This window comes from Ctenocephalides felis, unplaced genomic scaffold, assembly GCF_003426905.1.
Source record: "Ctenocephalides felis isolate EL2017-DRISC unplaced genomic scaffold, ASM342690v1 CF-g0.4_SCAFFOLD_01886, whole genome shotgun sequence".
Taxonomy (NCBI): Eukaryota; Metazoa; Arthropoda; class Insecta; order Siphonaptera; family Pulicidae; genus Ctenocephalides; species Ctenocephalides felis.
The window spans coordinates 95415310-95428507 of NW_020538040.1; the positions used below are offsets into that span (position 1 = coordinate 95415310).

General features: G+C 29.1%; 1 protein-coding gene across 1 annotated transcript in view; it reads left to right on the forward strand.

Moving 5' to 3' along the window:
• Positions 1-13198, forward strand: part of LOC113378426 (glutamate receptor 1-like) — a 263910-nt gene that overhangs the window by 196406 nt on the left and 54306 nt on the right. Inside the window, exon 9 of the mRNA XM_026618953.1 lies at positions 12528-12695. Coding sequence (XP_026474738.1) covers positions 12528-12695 — 168 coding nt within the window. The remainder of the gene's footprint in view (positions 1-12527; positions 12696-13198) is intronic.

The following is a 13198-nucleotide window of genomic DNA, read 5'->3' on the forward strand; positions in this document are numbered from 1 at the left end:
AACGACATACATCATTTTCTTCTAAGTGAGTGTACTGCAACATCATTATAATTTTACAAACTTACATTACGTTAGACGTTTATCATTAGAGTAATATACTTATCTTAATTCTTTACCGTATGTAAAAGATTTATATTTTTCGTGGAGAAAGCTGTTTCAACAATGTAGCCTTTTGTTAATATGTAATTGCTAACAAACCCCTAGTTCCATTTTTACACAAATTAAATCTAAGTTTAATTCAAGAACTGCCTCAAGAACTTAGTATATCAGATAAATTGCTCTAATTGCAAACTTTTTTATATCAGAGAAACTAACCAAAAATAAGTAAAAAAATATCAAACAATTCAAGACTATGTTAACCGAACATATAAATAATTTAAACCATAACTTTTAATTTTTTCGACCCAAAAATGTTACATTTTGAAGAAAACCTTATTAAAAGAAGATTCGTTGAGGGGTTGTTTCTAACAAACACGTGGTTCTTAAATAGCGTGTCAAAATACCATCGATTTTTAATTTCTTGTAAAATTTGAACATTTGATCGATGACTTGGAAAAGTCAATATATAGTTTCGACAACTTATGAAAAGTTATATGTGATGTGCCATTTTTGATGTTATAATATATATATATATATATATATATATATATATATATAAATATAAATATATATATATATATATATATATAAATAAATATATATATATATATATATATATATATATATATTATAACATCAAATTATATTATACTCATATCATGGTGTAATAATGTTTTCATCTGTTATATCAAGATACATATTATTCATTTAGTTTTAAATTTTATGGTTACATTGATTATCACTGAATGAGGGCTAATATGCTAGCCGTAATGTATGGATTTTAAATAAAATTTTAAAGACTCTCATACCATTTTTTACTGATGTAATGCCCGACTTTTAAACTCAATTAAAGTATGTTACATCAAAATTCAAAACTGTTCAAAAAACAATATATATATCCGCGAGTGTTTGAACGTACATTAGTGAAATAGTATCAGTTTAAATTACAAAACCGTTCGTAATTAAAAAAAATTAACAGTCTATGTAGGGTGTATTTAAACGTACTCTCGAATAATTTCATCGAGCTTAATAGAACTTGAAACTCCTTTACCATTCAAGCGCAGGTGAGTGTCTGCTAAAATCCAACTCATCGCTCCTCTAATATTATATGCGTGCAGCATGTATAAAACATCCGCGGGCCAAGAGATGATGTTAGCGAAAAGTGGGCGAAGGCGGGCGAGTAGCACATGGGGAGGGCGGGCTCGCAAGAACTACAAATAGAACATCCACTTTGCTCTCATTTTACAAATATGACGCGTTTTCCCGGCATAGCTGCTGCTCACTCAAAGAACTCGGCAGATACAAAGGAGTCCGGAAGCAGCCGTTCGCTACAACTATTTTTTAAATATCACGCATATTTTTTCTCCAGAGAGCACTTCGCAGCTTTTGTAATTCAATTAACAGGTCATGTTTTTGCACTTAAACGCCATTTTGAAAAGATGATGACAAAGCAGAATCATATTTGTACCGTTATCACAGACTGTGCCCTTAAAAGTTATTTCTTCAAATCAGCAGGCTATCGAATAACTTTTACTACACACACAAAACTAAAACTTATTTAACTATGTGAAGCACTATGGTTTACATAAGTGTGAAAGTTTAACCACAAGAAGTTTTATCAATACCCTTTCCAACAAGTGATTTTGAAAAAAGGACAAACCATTTTTGTGTCTTAACTTCCCGTAGGGTAAGTTATTGTAATGGGCCGAAAATCGAAATTGAAAATTTTTACATTTCTCGACGTTTTGAAGGTTTCTGAACTTTTTGGCATACCTCAGAAAAAATGGATGTGTGTGTGTATGTGTGTGTGTATGTATGCATGGATACAATTTTTCGTCCACGTTTTCGGGCGCACGGATCAACCGATTCAAATGGTTCAAAAAATATTCGATTTCTACTGATAGGGAGATGTGCTGATTGGATTTTAGCAAAGGCAGGTCCAGCAGTTACGGAGATAAAGAGCAAAGAGTGCAGAAAATAGAGATCGAGTTTTTGAGAGAACGGAGTATCCGATTTGAATGATCTAAAAAAAAACATTCAATTAGTAATGATTGGGAGAAGTGTTTATTAGTTTTTGGCGAGGGCAGGCCTAGCCATTTCGAAAATACGGAGCTAAATGTGCAAAAAATGACAGTTTTTGAGAGAACTAAGCGTTCAATTTAAGTGATTCAAAAAACTTTCTGCTTATGTTAACAAAATAATTGATTTTGGCAAAAAAAAATTTGTTTCAACTTTTTTTAAAAATTTTTTTTTTCAAACAATTTTTTTTTGTATATCAAAAATAATTCAGATTTTATTTTTATTTCTGACTATAGTTCTAATATACTTTAAACAAATAATTTCATCTTTGTAATTCAGTTTATATAATTCTTATAAATAGACAATGTTACAATATTTATTATAATCTATTTGAAAACATTCAGTATTCCTCGAACATTTCGTTACGGTAATATGTGTATTAACGTTACGGTATAATAAATATGTGTATTAACAGAATATTTTATAATTAATAATTAAGACATTGTAATTAGAAGGAGCTATCAGTGGGTAGTTATCCTTCTCACGCCATTTTCCATAATTGTCAAAAATTTTAGCCTAATGTACATTGTATAGATTGCTATGAAAAATAAACAAACAAAAAAAAAAAAATTTCGTTACGGTATGGGAAGTTCCAGCAATTTGCCTTAAGGTACGATGCCATACACCCCTCTAGTTTTCATTAATTTTTTAAGACGACATTTTTTAAATATGAGGATGAATACGATTCTGTATCAACACACTTTACTTCACATACGTATATTATAATTTTAAAATTTTAAGATTGATCAATGACGATGATCATAACAAATTACTTTTCTGACACAAAAATTATTATCATATTATTACGGTAAGACATAAGATTGGTAATTCATTATTTATTTGTAATTTGAAAAATTTCTATTACACAAATGTAGGTCAACGTTTTAAATGTTTTCGTCTGCTATGGTCTGCTTTTGCCAATAACTATGGTAATTGTTGTTATTGATATTGAATAGTTAATAAATAGGAAGTCATCATTAAACATTCATCAATATTTTACATAAATATAATACTTAAATAACACATATAATAAACACATAATAATAATAAAATAAAATAATAATAAATAAAATAGTTAATAAAAATTATTATTAAAAACATCAACTTAGTTTAAAATACTTCACAGCAGCATTTTATCTAATTTATTCAATATAAATTTTTGTTTATTTCCAATACATTTTTTTTGTTAAGTCATTTTCATATCTCGTGATAGATTATTAAAAGTATTTTGTTAATTGCCAAGCATTTATCCACTTATTTAATATTTTTTTGTTATATTTTATTTACTTCAGTATTCTCAACAAGAGAGAGATCTCTCACAAAAAGTACAGATTTTAAGAGATTTTACAAGAAATAGCCTTAATCAATGCAAATATAATTTTTATGGGCAAATTTTTCGCAAAGATAACACTGTATATAACATTAATCTAGCATTTTGTCAAAAATTTGCATCAGCAGTGTCAGAATACGTATTCATTTAATTTATCTCTGGTAAAATAGTTTTTTACCTTAATTTGCTATTTTACTTACTATTCTCTTATTGTTAACACCTTTTCCAGGGTAAATTTTCAGTTGGTCCTTTTTACTTCACTCATAGATAGTTTTTATAGAGGCTCTATAATAAAATCTGTTCAATCTAATATAAAAATCTCACAACCAGAAATCTAGCAACCAAAGAAAATACTTTTTTTCAAGGATTTCATACATTGTCGTTTACCTCCCGACAGCGATGTCGTAGGAATCAAAGTGTGATTGGTTATATATTTTTTCTCCTTCACTTTCAAATTTTGTTAAAAAAAAGAGTGCGCGTAAGTTTCACACGCGATTGAAGTAAAACTTGCTACTGTACAAGATGGCATTTAAGTAAAAATAAATACATCATATAACAATTTTGAATAATTTTTATTAGTAATATGGTAACACTCGTGATGCACACATTTATTAGTGTCAACCATTATACACATTTATATAATGATAAATTATAAATATAGATATTTATAATAGCATTAAAAATATGTATAATATTTAAAAACAATAATGTATTTAAAGTCATACTTCAAATTTGACATGATCGGTTTGTCATTATAATTAGCATTTAGAAATGAATCTTCATTAGAGAAATGAATAATTGATGATTAATAAATTCTATAATAATCGTTCACACAGTGGATTATGTTAAACAACGCCTAAACAAATAATGTTTTTGCAACTTCATCATCATGTAATTGTGTTTGAAGAACTTCATGTAATTAAAATTAACATACATTCATTGACTGCTTGTATTATTTCACTTTTTGACTGGTGATATAATGTCATTCTTTGAACAGCTGTAAAATCTGTCTTGCCTAAAAAATATTTTCTACTTCAATAACTTCAAAGATTTATAGAAACTACGATAATATAGAAATAATTTCTAAACAATAAACCTACTTTTAGTGCACAAATGTTTAATTTGATTTATTGTTTTCAAGGAACAGGGTAAAATATTCTTCTGATTCAGGCATTTTTCATTAAATCAAGATTTGTACTACGATGTATCTTTGAAATGTTTATTTATCTATGCCGATTTGCTTGTTGATATCGGTACGCATACAACGTTGATGCCGTCACACATACAACGACAGATCTCTATTCACATACACGACGACTAATCACAATCGACCCATATAGAAATAATATCATCGAGAGCGAATGACGAATCATTGGCACTCGACTTGGCCGTAACACACTTCCGTTGCATTTGTACGGATATACACACTAGTCGCGCCTAAAAAAAAATTATTTCAAAAATTCCTAACTTTACTTGATTTTGAGATATCGGCGAAGGATCTTTTTACCCGTGGATCTTCAAGCCCCGCGTTACCCTACACTTTAATTTCAAAACGCGAGTTTCCGTCTTAGCCGAACTCCTGAGACACAAGCAGTACCTACACGCAAGCAAACTTCTTCAACTATTTTTAAATATCACGTTCATTTTTTTCTCTAAATAAAACCTAGAGCTTTTGTAATTCAATTAGCAGGTCTTGTTTTTGCACTTAAGCGCCATTTTGCAAAGATGACGACAAAGCAGAGTCACATTTGCACCATTAACGTTGGCCGCGTATTGCTCCAACGCCGTTTTCTACGGCGACGGTTCAGCCCTAGAACGTTTATCCTAATTTGTTCTTTCTCGTGCGATTGTCGCAGAACATACAATTAGATAGTAAACGTAGCAGTTCTGCACTGCAAGCCGGTTGCGATTATTGCATTTATTATGGTTATTACTATATTAATTCTATATTAGCTCTTGTCTAGTTCCATTCCTCAACGGATTACACGAGCTTAATAGAAATAATAGAATTAATAGAAAGAACGATGCGCTTCTGGTGATTTTAAAATTGTTATAACAAGAATAGCATTTTTACCTTCGTGTAGGGTAAGTTATAGTAATCGTCCCATAATCGAAAATTAATATTTTCGCATATCTTTGCGTTTTGAAGGTTTTTGAAAATTTTGGCATACCGTAGAAAAAGTTGATATGTATGTGTGTATATATGAATACAATTTTCCGTCCACGTTTTTGTGGGCACGAATCAACCGATTCTAATCATTCAAAAATACATTCAATTCATAATGATAGGGTTAAGTGGTGATTAGTATTTGACAAAGGCACATCTAGCCGTTTTAGAGATACGGAGCTAAAAATGAAAAAAATTACAGTTTTTGAGAGAACAAAGCGTACGATTTGAGTAATCCAAAAAATATTCAATTCGTAATGAGGAGAAGTGGTAAGTTGTTTTTGACAAAGGCGGGTCCAGCCGTTTTGGAGATACGGAGCTAAAAATGCAATAAATGGCAGTTTTTGAGATAACTAAGCATCCGATTTGAATGATTAAAAAAACTTTCTGCTTATGTTGACAAAACGATTGGTTTTGGAGAAAGATTTTTTTTATATTAACTTCCCGAAGGAGAAGTTTATGTTTTCATAAAAAATCCGATTCGCTAACATGTTTTCTCGACATTTGAAGTAAATCGACGTTTTCTCAAAAACGACTGACCGATTTCAAAAGTTTAAAAGCCATTCGATGTATCTCGATAAGGACTAGCGTTTATCAATTTTGCGCGACGATCTGCCAAGCCGTTTCTTTATAAATAGCAGAAAAGTGAAAAATTTTTATCCGCGTTTTAGCCCGCTATTCTGAATCAATTTTGAAAATTCAAAATCCGTTCTAAAGATATTGGTTGGGAATCGTGCTGATTAGTTTTTGGTAAAGATCGGCCGGACAGTTTTTTTGTAATAAAGTGTTAGAAATTTTTGTTCGACGATTCCTATGATTTTTTACAGTAGATATCATAGTCGATCGATCATACTAAAATATTACGGCCCTACGACAAGTCGTTTAATTATTAAAATTCTAAAAGTTTGCAAAAATCGGTATCGTTTTTTTGGCATTTGTCAAAATTAGACCTTTCATTGACGTTTGCTCAAAAACGCGTTAACCGATTTCAGAAATTTGAAAACCATTTGATGTATCTCAATGAGGTTTATCGTTTGTTCGACGATCTGCCGAGTCGTTTTTTTGTAATTTGGAAAAAAAGTGTTAAACTTTTCGTCCACATATAAGCTCATACTACCGAATCGATTTTAAAAAATCAAAAACTGTTCGAAAGATATTAGTTGCAAAAAATACTGATTAGTTTTAGGTAAAAATCTAACGAGCCGTTTTCTTGTAATTAACCGTTGAAAAAAAAATTTAAGCCGATTTCTTGTTTTGACGATATATATCATGGTCATGGTATATATATATATATATATATATATATTATATCATATTATAGTATATACAACATGATATAACGTTTATATATAATATGTAATTTTATAACGCGTTATAATATTTTATTGAACATTATATATGACACCTCGTTGCTTTCGTGAAAATCATAACAAAAATGTTTTATGTGTTGATAGACTTCAAATATTCGACATGGAAACGATTCATAACAGTTTATAATTTTATTTTTATTGGTATTTATTTTATTTATTTTATTGGTCAGATATATTTAAAATGCCATAAAAATATTTATATGTGAAACCGACGATCATTCTACTGATCGTCCAGGGTATAAAAATTGATAACTCAATCATGTTATTTTCAGTGCAGCAATTTTGATCGTAAACTGATAACTCAATTATAGATTTATTTATAACATATTTCGTAATTTTTAAACGTTTGATGCAAATAAAATGTTTGATAAATTTATGTACAGTTATAGAAACCGCATTTTATTTTGACTTTACACACACACACACACATATATATATATATATATATATATATATATATATACTCGTATATATATATATATATATATATATGTAAGTTTTGATAGGTGTAATTAATATACTTATCGTGAAATTTTGAATTATACTAATATGACTTTTATTTATTTATTTCTAAAATAAAAATATTATTTTTTCTTAAAAACTAATTAATGCGATTTCCAATCATACACGGTATTATATATCTCAAGCGCGCAGCCCATTATTCCAATTTTTAAAGAATTTTTATGGACTTCTAATATTTTGCACATATTTAATTTAGCAGATTATAATGAAAACTAATCAACGTGAAGCCTTATTGAGTTTCAGCAAATGGATAAAAATTTTTGAATTTGGTACACCTTTTTGAGAAAATATCGATAAAAGGCTAAATTTTGGTCACATACACATACACATACACTTTATTTCTAATACTCCTCTCAAATGATTTAGAATGACTTCGAAAATAATAATAAATTTTCCAACAATAAACCATACAGTATTGAAAAGTAATCCTGAAGTGTTATCGTTAAATGAATCACTTGTACAAACTTAGTTAAAACTAGTGGTGCATGGCGTCGTGCCTTAAGGCAAATTACTGGAACTTCCCGTACCATGATGAAAGCCTAAATTAAAATTTGAATCCGAATAAATTCTTCTCATTGTCAACACAAGCAAAATGTTTTCTAAAGTAGATGATTCATTCTCAATATAACTTTTATTTTTGCACTTTTTGCTCCGTACCTCTGAAACGGCTGGAACTGCCTTTGCAAAAAACTAATCAGTACGTCTCCCCGTCTATACGAACCTACGAATATTTTTGAATCGTTCTAATCAGATGCCCGGTTCTCACAAAAACTGAGTTTCCATTTTCTGCCAAAATGCTCAGGCACGGAAGTGAATAAATGAAATGAATTGATATAAATTATTATAAGGTTATGAATATCAATAAACACACGCATATATATATATATATATATATATATATATCACAAATTGTCATGGAGTTAACCATAGGCGGGGTAAAACGAGACAGCCCGAGGGCAACAGATACAAAATATGTCGTGTTTAATCTTTAAGAAATTTAAACGAAACAATATCTGCAATATTCTACCTATGCAAGAGACAAATTTTATGGACACAAAAATAACACTGCATATAACCTTGATCTGGTAGTCGTCAGAAATATATATCTGCAGAATTGAAATAGTTATTAATATATATCTCGTATAATTGCTTTTTTAACTGTATTTACCTTTTTATCTACTATTTTTTTTATTGTTGACGATTTTGCCAAGGTAAAGACTCAGTTGGTCCTTTTTAGTCCACAAGTATGTAAACTGTTATAGAAGTTATAAATAAAATATCTGTTGAAGCACACTTCAAATTAAAATTACACTTTATAAAACAATTTAGAGTTGTTAAAAATTATATTAGAATTTCGTAAAGTTTACAATCAGAAAAATTAACAAAAAAACATTTTTTTTTGTTATAGATTTTCAAACTTAGCAGTTTATCTCTTCATTGCGATGTAGATTGATTGATTTGTGGTGATGGTTATACATGTTTTTCCCTCTAATTTCAAATATTGTAGTTAAAATTTTAACTTCATTTATTTTTAAGATATTGTTGGTGGACCATTAAACCACGGTTTACCTTAACATAATCTACGCAAAATGGTCTTCAGTTAATATGGGTTTAAAAAAATAACAAACAAGTATATAAGAAATAAATTGATCAATAATGACCATAAAGGCTTTTGGTCCAACATATTATATAAAAATCGAATTTAATATCAGGAATTTTTTCCCGAAACTCTATCCTAAATCAATTAAGTTCGAACAAAAATGACATAGCATTGAAACAAAGATCCTGGCTATATTTCATCATGGGTTTCGTGGAGTACATTTCGATCGCAGTAAATAACGTAGATATCCTACCCTGCCTAATCTCATTTCAGTTTATAATGCTTCATGTAGCTTATAGAATTATTCTCCGTGTACCTTTCTCAGCCATTCTTTAGATCAAATAGCGCGTGCGGAAAACCTACCAGATATATGGATTCCCGCAGTCGAATACTCGGCAACTGACTCGCATTAATATTGCGTATCAAAGACACTATTATTATATTATGATCATCAGTTACCTTTTAGTAAATTCTGTCTCATATAAGCATTTTATTCAGTCTATTACTAATACTATAACGCATCAGAATCTATAAAAATATGATAATATATATAATTCATAACTGTAATCAATATGTTCGGTAATATTTTCTCCAAATTTTAGTTATTTTAATTTTTCAGATTCTGAATTATAGTTCTAGGGTAAGGTTGCTCAAGACGTGAAACTACTTATATTTTATATGATAAATTACATCTTGTGCCTTCAAAGAAAATTGTTTGGTTATGTATGATAATCGTTTAAGCATATTTATATGTAAGCATTTGTTCAAGTTATGTCATTGATTTTAATTTATAATTTCGAAGATCTTCGATTATCTTAAGTAACAGAATAGATAGGGTACGGTTGTGCCACTCTTGGCAAGTTTTTATTTGATAATTTTATTAATTTACGAGTTAGCTGGGAAAAAGAAAAATTAAATAATAATTTACGTGTTTATCATGTATAAGTCTACGTGGAAATAGAGAAACTCAGCTCTCAAATCTTACAAAAAAGGGCGAGCTGCAAAAGTCATAAAAATAGGTTAAAAAACTATAGCTATAAACACCAAAATGGTTAACAAAACAACATAATCATTTAAACAAAAAATTTTCATAAAGAAATAACATTATATGAAAACAAAATTAAACAATAAACAAGAAATCTTTATAAAATCTTCATTTTCTTGTATTAAATGTTTCTTTTCCTTTCTATTTGATATTTTATCTTAGTTAAGTTACATTTTTCTTTCACCCAAATCTTCACCCCAAAAGGACAATAAATACATGTCACAACAGTACCCAGCGAACGCTTTTGAAAATAAATCATCGTTATGACTGAGCTAAAATATCTACGCAAAAACTAATAACTAGTTATTAACTACTAATGTTTAACTTACAGCTAAATAACAAACAAATTGATTTATCTGTATCTAAGTAACAGTTATTATTAAAAGAAATCGAACAAAAAAACTTACTTTTGACTCTTTGAAAGCAATATGATCTACAGCTCGTGTCAATGTAGGGCCCTTACTTAATGCAATAATGGGAACTTCTTCTAAATTTCATCTTTCTTCTTTTACAGATAACGTTAGTGTAGAGCGCTGACTCAATCCAATAATAAGAACTTGTTCGAACAAACATACTTCATCTTTCTTTCTTTAGACCCTCTCTTGAAATCAGTGTAGTTTAGCTGTTATGACTACTGTCACTACCGTAACCTGGCACAACCCTACCCAATGTCCCCTACTTATGCAAAATTTCTCATTCGTATCGGTTTAATATAAATCATTTTATAGATTCTTTTGATAAATACAATTAATCTGACATTTTAACTTTAAATTTAAAAGTTGCAATTGCCAAACACCACGTGGCCAGTGTATACCGTTTATAAATAGTTCCATTTCCATTATTAATACCCTCGATTACTTTATAAGCATATTCGTTTTCAGATTATTATTATATAATAAGTACTATTTTGATAATTATGTTAGACTTGGTGACTAATAACTAATGAAAAGTTGATCTCAAACTGAATTTAATATAGTTTTTAGTAGTACTTTGGACTAAGGTGACTAAGTTCTCATACCGAAAACACATTTTTGAAAATCGTAAAAATACCTACTTTAATAAAAAAAAATACAGTGATTATATTAATCATAATTAGGCCAGCGGTGCAATATTGGTTAGAGCGTGGGCTAGCAGCAACTAGTCCCGGGTTCGCTGGTTCGATTCCCGCTACCGCCGTAGCCCGACATCAGGCAGCTTTGATGTAAAATTACCACTTGGGGTTATAGATCACAATATAATTCCAAGTGGAAATCGTCTTTCGTGGACATAGCTGCAACATCCAATTATATGCTAACTATTAGATGTAAGAGCTAATATTAAAAATATCCCACACATAAGAGAATGGTAAATCGATGGATTGCCTCTATGAAATACATAAATAGTCATAAGTCCTTAACAAACAAACAGCTTATAGAACATATAAGAGTTCTAATTGCTGTTCAAACAATAAAAAAAACAAATTAATCATAATTGAACTAAAGAAAACAAATTAAAAGTTGGAACATTTTCTCTTGATATAATTGCAGTAGATACTAGATAATATCGCATTATTTTCATAGAGAATGCTAATACCTTACCCAATTATCATTATTAATATTATAATGAGAATCACTATTGTTTTGTGCATTAATTCGTTTTCAAGAAGCTAAAACACTTCTGTTATTATTACTTGATGATGCAATTAGTGAGATTTATAATATTTCAACAAGAGTTTTACAATTACTGGATTATTTATAGAGTAATTTCCATAATATCAATTATATTATTATTGAGATAGAAAAATAAAAATATCAAAAATTTTAAATGTATGATGAAGAAGCTCAACAATATTTTTAAAGAAGTTATATATTCGTTGTTAGGAGTATAATTCCGTTTTTTTTAACCCGGTGGGCGTTGAAATACGGTTGAATAACAATGCTGTAATATATTCTAAAAATGCCATATAGAGGTAATTTCTCGAGAGTTATACAATTATTTGGTTGTTTGAAAGATATTTTTGCTTTTTAACCCAGAGAGAGTTAAAACGGTTATTTACCAACGGTTTGATTTACATAATAATTTTTTACATGATTTAAAAAATATTTATTTTGCAATAAGTTATTATATTTATACGCTAACTTTACATTTGTTTGGCCGTTACAAAAGTATTTTTCCATACTTAATTGAGTGTTGGTTTGGAAAAAAACGAGCGCCATTACTGTAAAGACCTCGTAGCATCATTACCATAAAGAAACTGATGGTCATATTTTATTAGTTATGAGTTCGGAATATCCTAAATACATTTCAATTAATTTTGTATATTTTTGATATTCTAGGAAGCAGATATGGCAATAGCTTCAATGACCATTACGTCGGAGAGGGAACGTGTGATTGACTTCAGCAAACCGTTCATGTCGTTGGGCATATCCATCATGATCAAAAAACCAGTCAAGCAGAAACCAGGAGTCTTTAGTTTCCTTAATCCGCTTTCTAAAGAAATTTGGGTAAGGCTTCTGTGACATAGAAATTATATTTAATATATATATATATATATATATATATATATATATATATACATATATAATATATTTTATATGTGCAATTTCTTTCAAACATTTATTTTTCATCCATACGTTTTGGCTATAATCCTACCTTTCATTCAGTGAAAACTAAAAATAAAGTTAAAATCTAAAACAATTGAATTGGAGTGAAAAGCAAAAAAATAAAGAGGAAAACGTACTTACAATCAGTTAATTTTAGTGTTAAATTAGAAAATTCTAATGAAACTATGTAATATAAATATTAAACTTATAATTAAACAATATTTCACAAAATGCTAACTTAAAAAATCACAAATAGATAGATATATGTGTTGTTCGTAAACTGGTTGAAGTCATAATGGAGAAAAGATTTTTTTTAAATATTCTTACCAAGATTCTACACATGTGTGGAACGACTTGCAAATCCTTTGCGCGACATTTTTATTGTTATGTGAGAAATTTGGAAA